Genomic DNA, 22,568 nt, shown 5'->3' with positions numbered 1-22,568 from the left:
CTGAAGAATGTAAATTTTATCCATCTGCAATCAACTCGAAAGTATGGGAGTATCACCTATTCTCAGGACTCATATGTCCTTTATACCAGAAAGTAATTTCTGCAAGTAGGATGAATCAGATGTGTATTAAGCAGGCGGAAATGGAGGAAAGTATGTTTACCTTGAATGTTTCCTTGCACATGGATTGTGGCCCTTAAGATGATGGACTCAAGTGAGACTTGAAATGATTTATAATGGATTCTAATGATACCAACACCTTGGTAGTTGTGCTCATTGATTCAATGGCATCTTTCTGAGGGCTTGTGTTTGTTTTTTTAGTTTTAATCAAACTATCCAGAAAAGGATTACTAGTTTACATAGGCAAACCACCACTTTGACTAAGCATTTAGGCATTTTGTAAAGACTCAGGATGCTGACGATAGGCCATAGGACAGGATGCAGTAGTGGAGGTGATGTTTAACTATTACACATTTCTGTGACTTGGATTATCTTTGTGGGAATATACTTCCTTCAGATCCAGAAAACCTAGCCAGTCTCCATTTTTGGAAAAAAGGAGTTAGGGTGCCTGGGGAAATCAAATCTTGAACTTTTCTCTTTATAAAATTTATTTCAAAGCTTCTAGGTTTTAGGATGAGACAACGTACCTGAAATAAAATTTCTTTCCTCTTTTCATAAGTGAAATAGCTCTCCCCCCCCCTTTCTGAAATCTTCTCAACACAGATATTATAAATTATGGCAGATAGGCATTTTGAGGCTTTATCTAGTCTGACTAATTTAGCATTATCAGCAGCCCTGAAGAACAAGTGCATCAGCCCACTAACGTGACTGGTGTCTTGCGATTTACAACTATCAGCTGTAATGGCCCAATGGTTTGGCAAAATCAGTTGCAAATTACTCAGCTCATCACATGAGTTTCAATATACTATTAGAAAATACATATAAAACGAAAGATTTCAGAGCTTATTGGTTAAAACTGATAGTGCCAAATTTCTCAGAGTTTTTTTTAAAATCAGGGTTTATCAGTTTTTAAGAGACAAATCAAAAACTGTGGCTACATTTGAGAACAAGATTAGACCTGGATATTCAATGCCAGACCATGCTCAGGCAGAGAAATTGAATATTCAGGTCTTTGATAGTGACCTGGATTGGCCACCGTGAGAACAAGCTACTGGGCTTGATGGACCATTGATCTGTACCAGTAAGACTATTCTTATGTTCTCAGAAGTTAGCGGATGCCAGCCAATATTCATTGCTGGCACCCAAATAATTAATCGAGCAAAGACAAGACTGCTTTCTATAGGGTCTTATTTGTCCAATTAGGTATGCAAACAGCAGCACTGACTATCACTGGTTCCCACAAATATTCCGACTCCACCCTGACTCTGCTTCTGGAACACTCCGAATAGTGCCATGGCCGACATACCATATTTTCAGTGGCAATGTGCAGTTAAGGGCTGCTGAAAATTTGGAGATGACCTGCTCTGCATAGTTTAGGCAGGCAGGAGCCTCTCCTGTACACTTAAACCATTCCGAATATTGAGTATAAGACACTAAAGTATAAATTCTCTCCTTTGGTTTTGTGTTTCCTGTACACTTAAACCATTCCGAATATTGAGTATAAGACACTAAAGTATAAATTCTCTCCTTTGGTTTTGTGTTTCTTTTTTGTTTCTGTTTCTTTGAACTTCCAATTCAGTTGGAACTGGTCTTTATTATACTATTGTTTCATAAGCCTTTATTTGCAACTACTTGCTGTTTGTCCCTTATATTTTCCCAACTAGGTCAATCACTGTAGTGATAGCTCTTAGCAAGAGGCCAAAGATTGACTTCCTGTAGAAATTTAACATGTTTATATGCTCTCTGTTTGACCAGAAAGCAACATCTTTGAGTGATGGCTCAGATTCTCTAGTCCTCTCAAACAATCCAAGCCCTCACTGGATTGGAAAGCAGAATTCTGGCTCAGGAAGCAAAACTGAGCCACCTGCATAGCAGTGTACAGCATTGCTGCTGAATCAGTAGGCCAATCTATAAAGTACAGATTTGATGGTCATCAGAACTCAGTCTTCTTAATGGTAACAGGCTAATTTTCAGTCCATATAACCATTTAGGGTAGGACAACACTATATACTGGTGCTTGGCCCTGAACACAACCAATCCCTCCAACAGTTCAGCTGATAAGTTTTAGTTGCCTGTGATTTTAGAAACAATTTATGTGGTTAATTCCAAATTAACCATATAAATCTTTTTGAATATCTACCTCTTACATTTTTAATGTGATAAGGTTCCTGCTTTAATATGAGAGCAGGATACTTATGAAAGGAATGGGTAAACTGCAGAGTATGGGGAGACATTCCAGTTAGCCATTTCCTGCCTTCATTATTTGCCTAAGAAGTTCACCTTGCTGCTTTGTCTGGAGCCAGAGGCATGGTACTGGAGGCAGGCACATCCTCTTCTTGTACAGTGAAAGTTTCATTTTCTGATGATGTCAGTGGCTGAGGCTTGTTTAACAACCTTCTTCTTTTCAGGTATACCACTTCAATTGAATCATCAGGATCCTTTCTTTTGCCCATGTGCGAAGATAAAGTAATTTCTTCAGTGCAAGAACTGTGCTATAAAGTAAACATATCAAAAACGATACTGAGTTCTTCCCGAAAGTAAATCTATTTCAAAATATTCCTTGCTAAGCAAATCAAACTAACATAGTAACATAGTTTATCTACAGTTCTGGGTAGACAAGCATACAAGTTACAATTCCCAATTAACACCTCCCCGACATACTCATTCCTTATCACCAAATTTTCAGCACTGCAATTCAACAGCACCATTATGGGACATAAAGTTTTGTTTAGGTATATCGATACCTAGTACCAGTCAAAGGAAAAGCAAAAAAATATATAGTATTAAAAATATATCTGCCATAATTGAGTCAGACCAAAGGTTTATTGAGCCCAACATCTTGTCTCTGATAGTGACTAACAAATACATCAGTAGAAATGCACACCTCTCCACAGAAATATATGTAACTTTCCAGTTCATCACCACCACCACCTCAAAAAGGTAAGGGAGTCAGCATTTACAAAATCCTTTATTGAAACCTATGTCTAGATAATCTTTCATTTTAATCATTCACCCCATTGCTTGCTATACAGATGATTTTGCATGTTAGCTAACAACTTAAGTTCCACCTATGCAAACGTGTGCTCATTTAGCTTGGAGTTTGCTGAAATGTGATCAATTGTGGATTTGCGAGAGTTTAACAGCACTGTTATAAATATAATCCATTATCTTCATCTTATCGTAACTTTACGTTGCTATTTATCCCCAACAGGTCCTGTTGGACATTACCTACTAAAATGTACATATTACATTTTCGCTCAGCAAATTGCATTTCTATACTATTGCCTCCTCTGATCTCTGTATTTCCTCTGAATATCTACTTATTGTATTTCGCTGAATGTCCAGCACTCTTGATTGTAAACCGCCTAGAAGTCGCAAGATTGTGGCGGTATAGAAGAATAAAGTTATTATTATTATTATTTAATTCAATTAGACCTTACATTTGAAATAAATAAATATATTAGGCAGTCTTCATATATTAGACTTTCTGATTATTATTGGAATGGACCTGACTGTCATTCCAACCAATCTTCTATGTTAATATGGGCTTTATTGATGGTACTGTATATCTGGTATCATTAAGCAATGCATAACAACATAAGAATAGCCTTACTGGGTGAGACCAATGATCCATCTAGCCCAGTATCCCATCTTCATGGAGGCCAATCCAAGTCAAAAGTACCTTTTGTGATGAGCTTAATTGAGATGTTGGGTAATTGAAGACAAGCCACAGTACCACTCCAGCAACTGGTCATGCACAGATTCTTTTGCCCCTTCTTGAGATGTTTTCTTGATAAGTTAATTCTCCAGATAGGGAAAAGCATACATCCCCAGTCTGTATAGAGATGCTGCAACAACTGCTAGGTACTTTGTGAAAACTCTTGGTGCCGACACAAGGCCAAAAGACAGAATGCAATACTGGAAGCAATATTTCCTTACTGTAAATCTCAGATACTTCTTGTGATTTAGATGATCTGTATGTGGGTGTAAGCATCCTTTAAGTCCAGAGAGCAATAACCAATCTTCCTTATGAATCATGGGTATTAGGATGTCCAAGAAAACCATCCTGAATTTTTGTTTGGCTGGGGACTTCATTTCAGGGCTCTTAGGTCTAGGATGTGATGAAATCCTTGCATTTTGTTTTTTAGTGAGCAGGAAGTACTTAGAATAAAATCCTACCCCCCCCCCCTTTTTTTCTCCTGGTGGAACAATTCAAAAAGAGTTGGCCTGCAAGAAGGAATAGAGTTTCTTGGTAAGTAATTGCTAATGCTGAGAGCTCAACTTTGATACTCTTGGTGGGCAATTTGAAAGAATGCGTTCCAATTATAAACAGTAACCTATTTAGACAATTTGAAGAACCCACCAATCCGATGTTTTAAGGGGTCATTTTGCATGGCAAAAATTCTGCCTCCCTCCAACTGGAAAATTGTCGGGAACAGTCACCAAGATTTGCAGCGCAAATTGAAAATTTGGAAAATAGGGTACGTAGGTGAAATATACGTCTTTTGGGGTTACCTGAAAACTCAGAGGGTAAAAATCCTGTAGCCTTTATTGAAATGCTCATTCCAAAATTGGTGCCGTTGTCATCAAAATTTCCATTTGAAGTGGAAAGAGCACACAGAATCCCAGTAAAACGAAATAATGGATTCACTGGTCCCAGGCCGTTAAACTTTTCTGTCTTACGGTTTCAACAAGCATTTGAGATCCTCCAATTTGCAAAACAGAATAATAACTTAAATTATAAATATGTGAAGATTTGAATGGTCCCGGATTTCGCAAAAAGAACTGCTGACACTAGGAAACTATTCCTCCAACTACGGCCCCAATTAAAACAGCTAGGGGCTCAGTATGGTTTTTTCCCCCAGTTGTCATGTGAGTAACTTATCAAAATAAAACTCTACATTTTGATGATCCAATCAAGTTAAAAGATTATATCACACAACAAGGTACTCCAATGGAATAAGAATCTTTTATTTAAATCAAACAAGAAGTTGTGATAAGCTGGACTGTTTGGCTTTCTCTCATTTAAAAAGTTTTATTAATACTGGATTGAAACATAAAGACTCAGGGATCGTCAGACATTGAGGATTGCAGAATGGTCTTTTTTAACATTGGAGATGGAGTATCTTTTAAACAGTGTCATCTAGATATGAAAGGGTTAAATGTTTTACAGTTTAACAGCTGAACATTAGCACATTAGAATGAAAAATGGATCTTTCATGCGTGGTAAGCTGATTGGATAGTTCTATTTGCTCCCGCCTTATTTTATACTTCCGGCAACAACATTATATTGGCACTATGCGATAGCATTTCCTTATTTATATAAACTGGGCTTTACAGTTTGTATTCAAAAAAGACATCGGATTATTAAAATAAGATACAAACAAACGTAAGACAAGTTAATATAATTGAAACGGAATTAAGTCAGTTCTGCACCAATTGGATTTGCACTAACTGTAAGCTGATGTGTGATTGGTACGGAGGTGGAGTTAGAATCACTGACAAGGAAGTTCCGTTTTTTGACTTGCCTATATTTCTGAAAGAAGTAAATTCTACAAGAATACAACATGTAAATCTGGAAATAAGCTTGGTTTGAATTTATGCTAGATATCATCATTTTAGCAATTTCTTCAAAACTTCCTGAATGGAAAATAATGTCATAAGATTTAAAAGTGGTCTCTGCAGTGTTTTGATCTCCCCTCTGCTTTTCCTCGTTGCTGCTTTATCGCAGTATAGATGAGGATGGAGAATCTGATGCCTGCTCAGATGTTATATTTGTTTAGTAGAGTAAGAATGAAATCGGAGAATTCAGAGAGACACAAAATAGAAGTTGGTGAGAGCATGGACTATCAAGAAAGGCAGCAGCTTAAATTTTGTATCATCAATCCATTGAATAAGATTAAGAGATCATCAGTTTCAATTCAGAATTCATTCTGCAGTATCCAGGAGTACTTATGATCTTAATAGGATAATGACAATCTTTCAATCTCTGACCTTTGAATTTGTATGTGGATTAAGAGTAGATTCATGGAGTAAATAGTTATATGAAAAATCCATATTTAATTAGTTAGTGAATTTTTGATTTATCAAATATGTTTATCATAATTGGCATTTAAACAATTCTGGATGTGGGATACATACTACTAATACTTGTTGAGTATAGCTGCTAGTCATTTAAATGAATTACTTTACTTAAATAAAGAAAACAAGGGCCATATGTTATACAATATAATATCATTTTTATTGAGTTTTATGCATTTAAAAAGGAAGTTCCAATTATATACAATGGTTAGGTGAAAATAGATGGTGCTGTTTAGGGTTCTTCATTTCTTATAAAGATTATCCTAATATAAATAACAGTTCTCAATTGATTAATTGGTTATGCTTAATAGAAAAATCCTAATTTTATAAATTGATAGCAAATGTTAAATAACACTATGATTTTCAATATATTATAATATTCAAGCTTGAAAATGAGGGTATTTAAATATATATATATAAATATATAGGATGCAAAGATATATGAAATATGTATATGGTAAGTTTAAAGAGTCAATTTAGTCAATATATTATTATTATTATTTAAATTTGTAACCAATTGGTTTATATTCAATTTTATAAATGGTTGCAACTGAAGCAGGCTATTCAGAAAGGGTTCCCTGAGTGGCGCAATTTAAACAATTTTTATAGCCTGCAATTCCTCTGTTTTCAGGCAGACATGCTAGGACATCAAGCCGCTAAGTGGTATAAATTAATATCTGAACTGATGAAGAAAAAACCCAAAACGCTCTTAGAGATATTTGAAGTATCAAGATTAAGCAGTATATTTCTGCATCTCGATGGCCACGTATATGGTCTTGGAGGATGAGGTGTACAGCATCAGCATCTATGAAGCAAACTTGTTTTTTTTGGTTACATCGTTCTTTTTGGACCCCAGTTAGACTAAATAAGTTAGATAATTCTAGATCTAATAGGTGCTGACACTGTCATCTAGACATAGGAACATTAGATCATTTATTGTTTTAATGCCCTAAGATATTGATTTTTTGGAGATCAATTTGGAGACATAATAATATTTTTAAATCTGAGATTTCTTTAACTTATGAAGTACCGTATTTTCTCGCATATAACGCGTGCGTTATACGTGGTTTTTACAAACCGCGCATACCTTTGCGCGTTATACGCGTGAGCGCGTTGTACAAAATTTTTTTTACAGTTTCCCCCCCCCCCGACGCCCGATTCATCACCCGGAAGGAGCGCTCGCACTCCCACCTCGAAGGACCGCTCGCACCCCCACCCGAAGGACCGCTCGCACCCCCACAGCCTCCCCCCCTCCCCATGGAGAAACTGTCTACCTTGTTTCCGGATGCCTGCCCAGCTGCTTCCTCTGCCGGCGGTCCTGCCCCTTCTCAGAGCCCTGTGCTGCGCTGCTTCCTCTTCAGGTTGTCCCGCCCTTTCTCTGATGTCAGAGAAAGGGCGGGACCGCCAGAAGAAAAAGCAGCGCAGCAGGGCTCAGAGAAGGGGCGGGACTGCCGGCAGAGGAAACAGCTGGGCTCGCTGGCATCCGGAAACAAGGTAGACAGCTTCTCCATGGAAGAGGGGGGTGAGGCTGTGGGGGTGCGAGCGGTTCTTCGGATGGGGGTGCGAGCGGTCCTTCGGGGTGGGAGTGCGAGCGGTCCTTCGGGGTGGGGGTGCGAGCGGTCCTTCAGGGTGGGGGTGCGGGTGAGCGGTCCTTTGGGGTGGGGGTGCGAGCGGTCCTGTTGGGGGGTGAATCGGGGGGGGGCATCAGGCTTTCAGGGTAGGGACAGGACTTCAAGGAGGAAAGGAGAGTCGGGGCGGGCGAAAACAGAGTCGGGGTCTCCAGAGGAGAGTCGGGGCGGGCGAAAGGAGAGTCGGGCAGCATGCGCGGTATACGGGTGTGCGCGGTATATAAAAATTTATGTACATAAATGTGTTTTTTGCGCGCTATACCCGTGTGCGCGTTTTACACGGGTGCGCGTTATCTATGTGAAAATACGGTAATAATTTGTAGTACAATTTTGCACATCAAAGATCCCCTAGATAAATATAAAAGACATCTATTTTTAATTATGACAAGTACAGCTATACAATTGATTACACGGAACTGGAAAAACTGGGATCGTCTCAACTTTACATTCTGGTGGGCAAGTTTATGTCTAATATATAAATATGAGAAAATGAGAGCTGATTTGTTAGGGAATATTAAAAACTTTAAATTAATTTGGGGCCCATTGACATCCTTTGTAGAATTATTATAATTATGATTTTTGTTCTTAGATAAAATGCACATTTAGAGAGGGGGAACGGCAGGAGGAATATAAGTTTTTTAATTGTTTATTTTAAGGATGGTAATTGGGGGGAAGGGGGTATTTTTGAGGATTGATAATAAGTCTGAATGGTTATATAATTGTAACTTATGTTTAACATATGTATAGTGTATATTTGAAACTACGATAAAATTTATAGTTACTTTAATGATAAGGATTAAGTTGGGTGGAGAGAAGGTATTGATTTCAATGAATCTTGTAAAAATTTTAAGTGATGTCTAAGATGTAAAATGTTTAATTTACTTTATGGTCACTTATTGAAAGTGTTTAATAGTGTTTAATAAATATGCAGATGTTACTGATTAGGGGGTAGGGGATAAATTCTGATATGGATTTTAACAAAATATTAAGTGTTGTATCTAAGTTTAAAATGTTATATATACTGTTACACTTATTGTAAGTTTTTAAAAATGAATAAAGAATGGAAAAAAAAGAAAATACAATGGTACCTTGGTTTGCCAGAGAGTGGTGGAAAACTGGTTTGCCAGAGAGTGGTGGAAAACTGGAACGCTTTTCCGGAGGCTGTCATAGGGGAAAACACCCTTCAGGGATTCAAGACAAAGTTAGACAAGTTCCTGCTAGACTAGAATGTACGCAGGTAAGGCTAGACTCAGTTAGGTCTCTGATCCTTTACCTAAGGGCCGCCGCAGGAGCGGACTGCTGGGCACGATGGACCACTGGTCTGACTGAGCAGCAGCAATTCTTATGTTCCAGAAGCATGCTCGTAATCCAAAATACTCATAAATCAAAGCACATTTCCCCATAGAAAACAATGGAAGCTTGGACGATTCATTCTACATTCCAAAACTTGTAAGTAAGTAGACCAGAGGGAGGGTTAAATGGCTTTGCTCAGAGTCACAAGGAGCTTCAGAGGAAATTAAACCCAATTCCTTAGCCAAGCCAAAAGGAGCCAGAACAAATGAGAAGACCGACTACTGTACCTCCCTCATCGCCTGGCTCACTCCTTCATTTTTAGCAACCCAACGCTCGCCTGAGTTTGGAAAGTGAGTAGAGTGGAGGACTGTCCTTTTTATGATGAAACCGCAGCGGCCCCGAGCTCGGTTTTGGTTGCTGGTGCCCTGTAGTTGGCCAGGAAGCGGCCAAATAGGCAACTGCCCTGGTGTTCTCAGACTCCAGCAATGTTTGAGTCAGCGGCAGCGGATATGGTGACGGTGTCTACGAGTATGCAGCCTTTGCCTTCTGTGCCCTGGTAGTGCAGCCTTGGGCTGGAGTTGCTGCAGACAGAGAAAGGAAGAGTAGACACCAACTGGCAAAGGCTCACGGGCGGCGCATAAGTGATCATTTACCGAGGCAATGCTTGGTTTGTTAGTCACAGTTTGCTTGAGTGTTTTGCTCGTCTTGCAAAACACTTGCAAACCACGTTACTTGCAAATCGAGGTTTGATTGTAAAATCATTTTCCCTACCTTTGTTGTCTGGTAACTTTATTTTTCTGTGCTTTTAACTGTTTCCAGTGTCTTCTTATTCATTGACTGTTTTTCCTCTCCATCTTCACTTTCTGCCTTGCACCCATCTTTGGCATTAACTTAAAATTCAATTTTTCTGCTTTCTTCTCAAAATCTACTTTTCCCTTCCTATCTCTCTCTCCTTCCCTCCCTATTTCTATGGTCTGACATCTCTCTCCTTCCCTCCTTCCCCCCAGTGGTCAGACATCTCTCTCCTTCCTTCTCCCCTTTCCAGTCTCTCATCTCTCTCCTCTCATTTCCATAATCTGGCATCTCTCTACTACTACTATTATTTCTATAGCACTACCAGACTCCCTTCTTTCCCTTCCATCTTCTGGTCTGATATCTCTCCCTTGCTTTAGTCATCTCTCCTCCCCCCAGTGTAACATTTCTCTTTCTCTTCCTCCTTTCTGGTCCCCCTCCCAGTCCAACATTTCTCCCTCCTTTCCAACAGACCAACATTTTTTCTCTCTTCCTCCTGCATACTTCTCTTCTGGTCCTCCTTCCCTCCCCCAACCAACATTTCTCTCTATCTCTCTTCATGAGTCCAACACTTTCTGCCTATTGCATGCTTTCTCTCTCTGCCCTTGCCTCTTCCCTCAAGTGGCATCACTCCTTCCCACCCAACCCAACATGCTCTCTCCCCATGCACCTTCTCACCCTCCCTTCCAGTGTGAAGCAACTTCCTTTCCCTCCCTTTCTGCCAAGTCCAGCAGCACCTCTTCTCCCTTTGATATTATTATCAGTGATGCATTAGTCACAATGAAAATCAAATACAGATAATTTCTAATCATGCAGAGACAAGATGCTTCATCATGCAGAATGGCTGGCATGACACTGTACTTGCAAAGGAAGAGGCTAGAAAGAGAGCACGAGAAGAATAATTTAGTAAGATTGCAGCCAAAGTAGAGGCAGAAAATGTCATTGTCAGCAGTTCTAAAAAACCAACTGCTACTAGTGGAGTTTCTGATTTCAAGAATATTGCTGAAGTTGACTTTGACAGTTGTTTAAATTCAGATGCTGAATTTGAAGACAAAAGAACCTCTTCTTCCAATTCTTGGTCAAAACAGCCTAATGTGAACATCCTTGCACATCCTGTTTGTCGCAGCATTAGACTGTGTTAATTTGCCAGATAGGAGTGTCACATTTTTCATTGGTACTGTTGACAAAGCATTTGGCCATGATATAAATAAAATGACATTGTCAAGAAGCTCACTCCGATGTTCACAGTGAGGAAACAACTACTCTGAAGAATGAATTCCTTGACGAAATAGAAACTCCATTACTGCTTCATTGGGAATGAAAATTCCTTCTGGATATTACTGGAAGTAAAGAAATGGTCAACAAAATTGCAGTACTTGTCACTGGCAACAGAGAAGAGAGGTTACTAGGAGTTCCAAAAATTGGCCATGGAATTGGAAAACAGCAAGCTGAAGCCTGTCACAGTATTGGATGAGTGCAGTCTTCAGAGACAAGTCTGGGGACTGGTGTTTGATACCATTGCGAGTATACAGGCCTGAAGAACTGTGCATGCACCTTCACTGAAATCAGTAGAACAAGAGTTAGGATGGTTCGTCTGTCAACATCATATGATGGAACTGGTGCTTAGAAGTGTCTTCACCCAACTAGTGGAGGGCCAGATGTTGCGGTATTCAAAGAATGTCAGCAAAATTGGCCATACACAGACCAGGATTCATATGCGGATTATATGTTTGATGCCGACATATCAGTCCTTTGGAAAGAAATTGCAATTTTCTGCAGAACAGCCTTGAATGCATCACATCCAAGGGAAGACTACAATGAGCTTCTTGAGCTCTGTTTAATTTTTCTTGGCGGCTGCCCAGATGCAGATAAAATGAAGTTATCATTTTGAGCACCCAAGGCTTTCCACCATGCACAGTGGATGGTGAAGACCATCTACAGTATTAAGATATTTCTGTTCTAGCAGCAATTCTCTATTGTTGCTAAAGAAAGACAGGGCATCAAAGAGCTGGTTCCCTTTGTTAGCCTCATCTACATTCACCACTGGCATGAAGCACTTCTTCCTGTAAAAGAACCATTGAACGACTTGTTTTTTATTCCAGAAATCCAGAATTATCTGAACAAGGTTGTTGCTGTATCAACAACATTCACCAGACATCGGTGGTACCTATTAGAAACTTTCTTGAAGGTTTTGTAGTTTGTGGTCGATGATAACAGAGTGGTGATTTGTCTATCCAGTTTAGCTGCTTTGGAGGCTATTAGGTTGTCATATAGTTTTTTTCGTTTGACATTCTTGGAATGATGGGTGTGTGAATAGTGAGTGGGTTCTCTGTGCCTGGTTGAAGAGGATTGAGTTAGTCGGTTACTCCAGTAGGTTGGACTTTCTCCGTTAATAGCCTTGGAAAGTAGGCAGAATTTGAAGTGTATTCTTGCTTGTATTGGTCTGGCCTTTTTTGATGACAGACTAACCAAGATGGAGGCAAACCTTCAACTTCTACAATCCACAAGTTCAGTGAAAAGTCTCAACTTGTGCCCCCCAAGAGTCACTGAGTCCCATCAGCCTGGCATCATGTACAAGTATAACAAAGAGAACTTATGTCTTCTTTGGTGTTTTTGACAAAAATGGATAAGAAAAGGCTCAACAATTTCTGGTTAAAGATCTTGCAAACTGGTGAGATGATACAAACTACCAGCATTTGAAACAGTCAGTATCATCAATGACAAAAAGAATGAGGATCAGGAGCAGCTCTTCCGTCACCTTGTCATTCAGCACAGAAAGATCGATTCAACTTGTTCCAAAGCCACACTGATGAATACTGACTGAATGCATATAACAAACATTAATTACCAGACATCACTGAACAATGCATAATAAATCATTAAGTCAACAAGCCTATTTGCAGCTGTAACACAGTATGTATTTTGAGCAGGAGGCTAGATAAGAAAAATTGTTTTAGCAGGGTCCAAGTTTGTTCATAAGAGATCTAAGGTTTTATGCTCCCCAGCTTGTTCCTTTTCCGCTACCAGCAAGTATTTGACAATTCAGAGAAAACTTTTACAAGGAATACTCAATGTCATGCATTATGGGGAGTTTTCGTATTGGAGGAAGAATTAGTCCTAGGTGCTCATAAGGAAACATAAGTCACTAAGGGGGGGAATTCATTAAGCTGTGTTAGGGATTTAAGTCATGTTATTTGTCCCTTAATGTGAATTAAAGGGCCCTAATGCAGCTTCATTTAATTTACTACAGTGATATTTACCACATCTTGATGAATTCCCCTCTTAGTTTCAAAAGAAAATGTTTCTTTAGCAGAAGGAAACCCCCAAAACTTACTGCTGCAGACAGGAAGCTGTCGGAACCAATGCTGCTTGGAGCTAAGCTAAATGAGCTTTCTGTTTCATTCTTTTTCTTGGCAGCAGATTCTTCTTTTCTTACAGCTCCTCTTCCTAGGTTTGGCTTTAGCTTTACAAATCGGCCTCTTAACTTTCTTGATTGTAAAACATCTACTGTACTTTCTTCTTGAGCTACAAGTTTGACGTCAGTCCTACAAAATGAAATATTGAACATTTATGACTAAATTCTATGAATGGTACCCAAAAAAAATGAATGCTAATTGCTATTTTATAAATGGCGCTTAAAGTTGGGCACTGTTTGTAGAATAACACTTAGTACCAGGATCCGTGGCCAAGTTAAGGCGCAAGGATTTACACCAATTTAACTATGGTGTAAATACCTACGCCTAAATTACGTGCGGAGCCCCCCAAATCCTATAACACTGTGTACAAATTCTAGAAAAGCCCCTGACCTATCCATTCCCCTCCTGTGGTCACACCACTTTTCAGATGCTTACAGAAAAATGAACTCACACATCTTTATAGAATAGGAGTTATAAAGATGTATGCATAAAGTCTAACTATTGCCAATTAACATTGATAACTGAATGTTAATTGGCTAGTTCAATAATCAAACTACAAGCACAATTTTGAGCGCTGGTGATTAAAAAAAAAAACCTAACGCAGCTTGATAAAAGGGGGCCATAGTAAACTAATTCATATCATGTAAGTGTAGTAGTTAGCGTGGGATGTGGGCCCAAGCCCCCATCTCTATGGTTTCAAGTTTCAAGTTTATTAAATTGTTTGATTAAACGCTTTTCCAATTTCAAAGCGTTTTACAAAATTAAAAACAGAGTTTAAAAACAAAACTAACTTATACATAATGTTATACTACACAAACTAGGGTAACATCCTTTGGACAAAAGAAAACTGGAAACAGTGGGAAAATAGGGAAGAAATACAATTTTTGTTTAAAGAGAACATATAAGGAAAACACATTAGGGAGGTAGGGAATATAAAAAGGCCTAAAAAATGTCATTATAGAAGTATAAAGGTATATATTTAAGGGAAAAGAAGTTAACTGATATTATTGCTCAGGAATTAACTGATATAATTAAGAAAGAGAACTATCAGTTAAATGCTTCTTTAAAAAGAAGACATTTTAAGTTCTTTTTAAAAGTTTGCAAATCTTGTTCTAATCTTAAATACAAAGGGAGAGAATTCCATAACATTGGGGCAGTAACAGAGAAAATTGAAGCACGGCGGGTTCCAATAATTTTCAGTGAAGGAACATTAAGGGTAGATTGAGAGGCTGATCTGATAACTCTGGATGAACTGTAAGGAATCAGGAGCCTATCTATAAAAGCAGGAGTATTGGTTTTTAATGTGTTATGAACTAGAAGAGCTAATTTATAATTAATCCTGTAAGATATAGGCAGCCAATGAGCATTTTGTAATAGAGGTGTGACATGATCAAACTTTTTGGAACCTGTAATAATCTTTATTGCAATATTTTGAATGAGTTGAAGATGTCTTATATCCTTTTGGTAAGCTCCTTTTAATAAGGAGTTACAATAATCTAATTTTGCGATAACTAAGGAGTGAATTAATGTATTAAGGGAAAATGAATCGAGAAGTGGGGCAAGCGAACGGATCATCTTTAACCTGTAGAAACAATTTTTAACGAGAGCACTGATGTGTGCTTGGAAAGTGAGATTGTTGTCTATTAAGACTCCCAAAATTTTTGTGTTAGTTGTTTGATTGAGGGGCTTATTGTCAATTATTATTGGACTGGTAAGTTGAACTCCTTCTTTCCCTGAGAAAAGCACAGTGGAAGTTTTAGTTATACTTAGAGATAATTGATTGTTATTTAACCATTCGTGAATTTTGGCTAACTTATGATTGATTTCTGATATGTCATGTGAACTGTTGGGATCAATAGTATGCAAAAGTTGAAAATCATCTGCATAGGCATATACTGTAAAGCCTATGGATTGACAGAGTGTTAAAAGTGGGGCCAAGTAAATATTGAACAGTAATGGTGAAAGTATGGATCCTTGAGGTATTCCATAATTGTTTGGTACGGCTTTGAAAAAGCATTGTTGAAAAACACAGTGGAAGATCTTTCAGAAAAGTAAGATCGAAACCAATCTAATACTTGATCTTTAATGCCAATGGATGAAAGGCGCTGTAGTAGTAAATAGTGATCGATAGTATCAAAAGCTGCAGCTAAATCTAGAGAAATGAGTATAACCGATTTATGTTGGTCCAGAAAATATTGAATAGTTGTAACAAGACCTAGTAATGAATGTTCAGTAGAATGATTTTTCCGAAATCCAGTTTGATTAGGATGTAAAACCTGAGTTTTGTCAATGAAGTCTGATAATTGCTGGAATACTACCTTTTCTGTAATTTTGGCTAAAAATGGTAAACTCGAGATAGGACAATAATTTGAGCATTCTGACAAACTTGATTTAGTATCCTTAATGATAGGAAGAAGAACAGAATGCTTCCAATCAGTTGGAATTGATGAAGTGGACAGACTCGTATGAATAATTTGAAGAATAGCTGGACCAAATACTGAGAAATATCGTTTGAGAAGAAAAGGCTATACTGCCCACTAGGCTACTCCAGGAACCTGCTTGCTGCTCTACTAGGATTGGCAATAATATCTGAAGCTATCATACAGACTGGTAAGCACTGTTTCATTCACATTTTGGGGGAATAGGAGGGGGGAGTCAGTGAACAACTGGGGGAGTGTGTGAGGGCATTATGCCTTCATCTCTCCAGTGGTCATCTGCTCAGTTTGAGCACTTATTAGTTGTTATAACAGGTCTAGCCCCAAATGACCAAATTGTGCCCTAGACATTTTCTAAAATGTTTGATTATTGCAGAAAAACGTAAAATTATAAGACTACTCTAGTCCCACCCAAACCATGCCTCTAACACATACCCTTTTAGACACACTATGAACAACCTCCACAGAAATTCATCTACAAAGTAGATTCCGAAAATAATGAACTGGAAGGATTTGGTGAGAAAAATGTCCATCTGCCTCTTTATGCAACATTTTGGACATTTTCTCTTTTTTGAAAATGAGTCCCATTACACCCCCCTATAGATTGCTATAAAGGTCATCTCCTCATAATTATGACTGGAGTAGCAATGCAGATAACACAAAATTGGAAGAATTTTGATTGTCTTAACTTCTCTTTTTGGTGGGCAAATTTATGCTCCACATATAGGAATGAGAAGATAAATGTGGATATATCGGAGCAGGGAAATATATTTAAATTGATTTGAGGCCCATTGGCATCTTATATTACATCAGGATAGTTTTAATTTGGTTATTTCTATGCACATCCAAGGTGGGTGGGAGGGTGGGTGAAAATGTCTTGTATTTAAAATGATTATTTATTGGGAGGGTGGGATAAATTGATTGTGCATAAATACTTGTAAGTTGCATGTGCTTTTATGCTTTATTGTCTGTTATTAACCTATATATTGCACTGATAAATGTTTGAAACTTAATAAAAAATATTTACAACGAAAATGAGCCCCATAGTGAAATTAGAAAAGGCATAGAAAAGGAGATGAAAATGATAAAGGTGGAGTAGATGACTTCTGTATGAGGAAAGGCTAAATTGGCTAGGGCTCTTTAGCTGGAGAAGAGATGGCTCAGGGGAAATATCTATAAAATACTGAATGGAGTGAAATGGGTAAATGTGAACTGCATGTTTACTCTTTCCAAAAATACTAGGATCAGGGGCATGCAATGAGACTACTGAGTGGTAGATTTAAAACAAACCAGAGACATATTTTTTTTACTCAACATGTAATTACTCAGGAATTTGTTGTCCCAGAATGTGGTTAAAAACAGTTCGCTTAGCAGGGTTTAAAAAAGGTTTAATTTCCTAAAAGTACAAGCCATTATTAAGATGGACTTGGGGAAAATCCACTGCTTATTTCTAAGAAAAGTAGCATAAAATCTGTTTTACTCTTGGAATCTTGCCAGGTATTTATGACCTGGACTGGCCACTGTTGGAAACAGGCTTGATGGACTTTCAGTCTGTCCTAGTATGGCAAGGATTGGGGGCAAAGTTCTGCTTCAAGTTCGAGCATGGGAGCGTTCAACCTAGAGGAACGGGAAATCTCCTTGTCTCCCCCAATACCGAGTGCTCCTCTTTGTCCAGCACAGGAGCATGCGCTGGAGCTGAACGCTGGGATAGTGGAAGAGGAGACCATGAAGGACGCTCTGAAGGCAGTGTCTGTCCCAAAGAAAAATTTGACAGAGAAATCTTCTGGCAAGCCTGGGAGATCAGAGCAGGACACAGAAATTACTTTGGGGATACTTCTTGAAGCCATAGGAAGACATAATAATAATAATAACTTTATTCTTGTATACCGCAATACCATGGAAGTTCAATGTGAAAGTGGAAAAGACAGCCCAGGACTTAGAGGTACTGATTTCCAAAGTGGATGCCTTCTCTCTTAATACTGATAAAGTTCATAAGGAATGTATTGAAAAAATTCAAAGTGAGACTAAACCCTTGAAAAATATTCTTGTTGAGGTTATTAAAGACCAAAAATTTATTCATAGAAAAATTGAATCAATTTAAAATTACAATAGATGTTTAAATCTCAGGGTTCTCAACTATCCTAAAAAATTTTAGGCTTATCACCAGTATGTCTTTAAAAATTATTTGCTTGAAAATTTAAAGTATCCACCTCAAGCCATTACCCCTACAAATAAGGCTTACTATTTACCTATTATTAATAAAAAGGATGCGGGAAATAAGCTAAATGATTTAACCCTTGTGAATCGAATACAGCCAGACAAAGATCTTCTTAATATTATGGAAATTTTGGAGGATTCTGCATCTTAAGTTAAAGAAAGGGCTACCCTTGTAGTCAACTTTGTCTTTGAACAAGACTTGAACTGTACTATGAGAATATACTTCAAAAATCCCACTTCTCCTTATTATGGTCAGAGGTTATGTCTATATCCTGATGTGACCAAATCCATTCAGGAGAGAAGAAAATAATTCCTGGTAATGAGAGAAGAAACAAAAATTGAGAGCCAGTTACCTCTTGGCTTATCCATGTAAATGTGTTATTAATATCTTTGTCTGAGGTATGTCTTCTTTCAACCTGAGCACCTGAGATCCTTCTTAGATATCAAGAAGATAACAACTGACACGGTTTTAAAAAAGGAAAAATGCAGTCCTAGAGTTCCATCTTTGCTATTTTCTTTTTCAATGTTAACCTATTAATGGTTCTCCCATTACCTTTCTTTAAGGTCCTTCCCCATAGGTATTATAGTGGTCTGAGGAAGTGTAATTTTTTCTTTTTCTTCTAAAAATAATGATTCAGTTCTATTTTTAACACTGTATTTCATTAACAAGTGGTGTAACTTGTAAATTGTTTAAAATAATAATAATTTTTTAAAAAAACCAGCAAGGTGGGGCAACCGCTACACTTTAAGTAAAATTTTGTGGTTTAAAGGAATAAAGGAATAAAATTAGCCTTGCAGAGAAACAAAATGTGTTAATTATTTTGGACCACCCTAATATACATACTGAGATCTTTAAGTCCATCCCCATTCTGTTTATATCTTTTTGAAGGTACGGTTTTCATAATTGTACACAGTACTCTAAATGATGTCTCACTAGAGGTTTACACAGAGACATTACTATCTCCTTTATCCCGCTGGCCATTCCTCACCGTATGCATAATCACCACACTTTCCGTGAAGAAGTATTTCCTTAGGTTACTCCCGAGTCTATCTCTTTTCACCTTCATTCTATGCCCCATCATTCCACAGTTGAATAGTATAAAAGTATTCTGCTAAATAACTAGAAAACTATGAATGGATAGTATCTGTTACCCCAAGTTGAGTAAATTGATGCACAAGCATTTGGTGATCCACTAGATCTAACACTGCACTAAAATCAAAGGAGATAATTAGAAAGGAATTTTAAATTCAGTATTGAGATACAGTTCAATCATTCTGGCCACAAAAGGGACTCTGTGCAGTGAAAACCAGTCTGATAAGGATGAAGCACCTTTATCTTGTCAAAAAAAGAAAGAGGCAAGCTTATAGAGGAACAGTAGATGAAATTGGTCAGTAATTTGACAGGTCTGAAAGATCAAATGAGGAATGTTTAGACAGTAGTGTTATCAATGCTTGTTTCCAATCTGAGAGAAATGCACCCAAAATAAGACTAGTGTTGATCAGGAACACAAGTAACAAAAGGTAGCCTACTTGACTAGAAAAAGGAATTACAGGCCAACCAAATGGCTTTTTTCAGCTTTGACTAGGGTTACCAGATGTCCGGATTTCCCCGGACATGTCCAGGGGTCCGGATGGCTTTTCAAAACCCGGCACTTTGTCCAGACTTTGAAAAGCCTCCCTGAAAATCACCGTAGGGCAGGAGGGAAACGCGATGATGTCACGCGCAAATGGGACTGAGGTGTGATGGGGTGGGGATGGGTGGAACTGGGTGGGCCTGGGAGCAGATCTAAGGGGTCTGGATTTTCCAAACAGAAAATCTGGTAACCCTATCTTTGACCAAACCCAAAACTACCATCAAACCTTCTGAAAGCTTTTGGCCAAAACAAACAGTAGCTGAAACTCATCAAATGGTTTCAGCTATAGATGAAACTGAAACCTCAAGGTTGGTCGTGTGAAATGCTGGGGATTGTCAGAGATGCAGTCTGCATTCCTCTGCTAAACTCACAGTATCCGAGCCAGAGTATAATTTAAATAAAGAATATATTTACCTCCAACAGGACTGGCTTAACCACTGGACCCAGTGAGGATCTGGCCAACGACACCAAAATACCCAGCCTCTGAGCTCATCTACTCTACAGATTAAGCCTTTTTAAACTGTGTTGGTTGTTTTGTTTTTTTTTTTGCTTAGCCATACTGGCTATTGAAAGCCTCGCCCTGTTTGGCGAGAAGTTTTTCCTTTTTGAACTGAGATGTATGCTATTGAGAAAACTGTACATAACAGAATGAACTACTGAATTTGCTAATGAACTACACAGTTGCCTAAACCAGGAAGGTGAATGAGGGCATTGTGGGGATTGCAGTCTGAGCTAATCACTGAAACTGCACACGTGTCTACTCTAATCCAAGGAAGGTGAATGAAGGGAATTGTGAATGAAGGGAATTGTGAATGAAGGGAATTGTGAATGAAGGGAATTGTGGCTTGGACCAATTGCTCGAGTGGTTTTTTTTTTCCTTTTGGAATTTAAATGAAGTTGATTAATGGTGCATTCTGACAATATAAATGAGAACAACAATAAAACTTTGATGAACTCTGATCTGCCTCTACTCAAGTTTGTGGAAAATACAGTGGACTGCTAGTGAGAATTCATTAGGACACCCTGGCAGTAGCCACAATGTACTGTTGATGCCTTGTAACCTAAGTGATGCATCATTTGATTGCAGTGATGCTCTAAAGAGTTGACACCTGTTGAGAAATCTGAATGAGGGTGGTATAAATGCTTGAGTGATGTCCAGAAAAGTCCCAATAAACTGCAGAGTTTGAGTGGGTTGGAGATGGGATTTCTAGTAATTGACTGCAAATCCTAAAAATTTTAGGAGACTGTTGAATCCATGGCTAAATGAGCAGTCAGAGGTGATGAGGCCTTGATCAACCAGTTGGCCACATAATGGAACACATTAAAGCTGTAAGAGCGGAGTGTTGCAGCTACTACAACAAAACATTTTGTGAATATTTTGGGTATTGATGCTAGTCCAAACAGAAGTACCTTGTACTGGAAGTGGTGTGCCTCCAGTTGAAAACAAAGGTATTTTTTACGGGCTGGTAGGATAGGAATGTGTATCTATGTTTGCTTAAGATCTAGAGAGCAGAGCCAGTCGTTCTTGTCCAGGAGGGGTAACAGAGTTCCAAGAGAGACCATATGAAACTTCTCCTTTACTAAGTATTTGTTGAGAATGCAGAGATCCAAAATTGTCCCCAAATAACTCATCCACAAGACCCAAGATGTTAACCAAGTGATCCTGCCTGCCTCCTCATAGCAATAGACAGTGCCGATGCTCTTGAGGTGACAATGAATGCATCGAATATGAACTGGCCATATATTTTCTAGTTTCTAGAAGGTCACTGGCTATATGTTGGAATTGGAATTCATTTAGTCGGTCGTTAGGGATATATTAGTCATAATTTGAGAGTTTTTGAGCTAATGACTTCATATAGAATGCCATGGCGTGGCTTGGAAGCGCATGAGGAAGGTTGGCTAATAAGTGAGCTCCAAGAAAAAGACCTTGAAAGTCTGCAAAAAGTCTAAAAAAAACTTTAAAAATAAGGAAAAAAAAGCTTGGATTCATAAAGAAGACAAGATAAAAGAATGGCAACAGGAAAACAGAACAAAAACGACTTTGCGGTGGCTGGTAGCAGCAAAAGATCAAAACCGGAACAGGAGACAGGTTCAAAAATGACAGATATAGAAGTAGTAAAAGAACTAAAGGAAATAAAAGAAATGCTATCAGTATTAACGAAAAAAGTTACGAATATATCAGAGGACGTTTCAGCGCTAAACAAAAAAATGGATCTCCTGGAATTAAAGTCAAATAATCTAGAAGAAAGAATGATGTTTGTAGAAGAAGAAGCAAGTTACAGTCGAACAGATAGAAAAAAAATAGAAATACTTACTAAAGAAATTGAAGATTATTCTAATCGAGAAAGAAGAAGTAATGTCCGTTTGATTGGATTACCAGAAGGAGCAGAAAAGGGAAATCCGGTACTCTTTATTGAAAATCTGTTACCCAAACTACTTCCTATAAAAACAAAATATCCCATAGAGGTAGAAAGAGCACATAGAGTGCCTATGAAGAGAGGAGAAAATCAACACGGACCAAGACCATTTATATTCAAACTATTGCGCCACCAACAGGTCTTAGAAATACTTCAACTAGCAAAGCAAAATAAAGGTCTTAAATATCAAGATGCTTATATCCACTTTGTTCCTGATTTTGCTAAAAACACAGCGATAAAAAGGAAAAAGTTGTTGGAATTGAGGCCAAAACTAAGAGAATTAGGTGCAAAGTTTGGATTAATGTATCCTGCAAACATGAAGGTTACCATCGGAAATAAAACTTTTACATTTGATGATGCTGAGAAACTAGAGAAATTTATTCAAACTCAAGAAATACCTATGTTATCCTAATTTTGAATAATATGTCTTTAATTTATTAATATAAATTTGGGGAAATATTATACTATATATATCATCATATATTAATTATATAGAGAAAAATAACTTTAAAGAATTTACTATATTTCAAAATGCAAC

The 22,568-nt window shown here is 38.1% G+C and overlaps 1 protein-coding gene across 3 annotated transcripts in view; it reads right to left on the bottom strand.

The window, feature by feature from the left end:
- BDP1 (B double prime 1, subunit of RNA polymerase III transcription initiation factor IIIB) overlaps nt 1-22,568 on the bottom strand; it is a 324,783-nt gene that overhangs the window by 144,371 nt on the left and 157,844 nt on the right. For all 3 annotated transcript variants that reach the window (XR_004537715.1, XM_033928971.1, XM_033928981.1), the window contains exons 24-25: nt 13,246-13,456; nt 2,398-2,609 (exon numbers count right to left, since the gene is read on the bottom strand). Coding sequence is in view for 2 of the 3 variants with exons in the window: in XM_033928971.1 (XP_033784862.1) it covers nt 2,398-2,609; nt 13,246-13,456 (423 nt within the window). In the remaining variant the exon portion in view is untranslated. The remainder of the gene's footprint in view (nt 1-2,397; nt 2,610-13,245; nt 13,457-22,568) is intronic.

Source organism: Geotrypetes seraphini, chromosome 1 (genome assembly GCF_902459505.1).
Source record: "Geotrypetes seraphini chromosome 1, aGeoSer1.1, whole genome shotgun sequence".
NCBI classification, from domain to species: Eukaryota; Metazoa; Chordata; class Amphibia; order Gymnophiona; family Dermophiidae; genus Geotrypetes; species Geotrypetes seraphini.
This window is presented reverse-complemented; position numbering and strand designations above follow the sequence as displayed.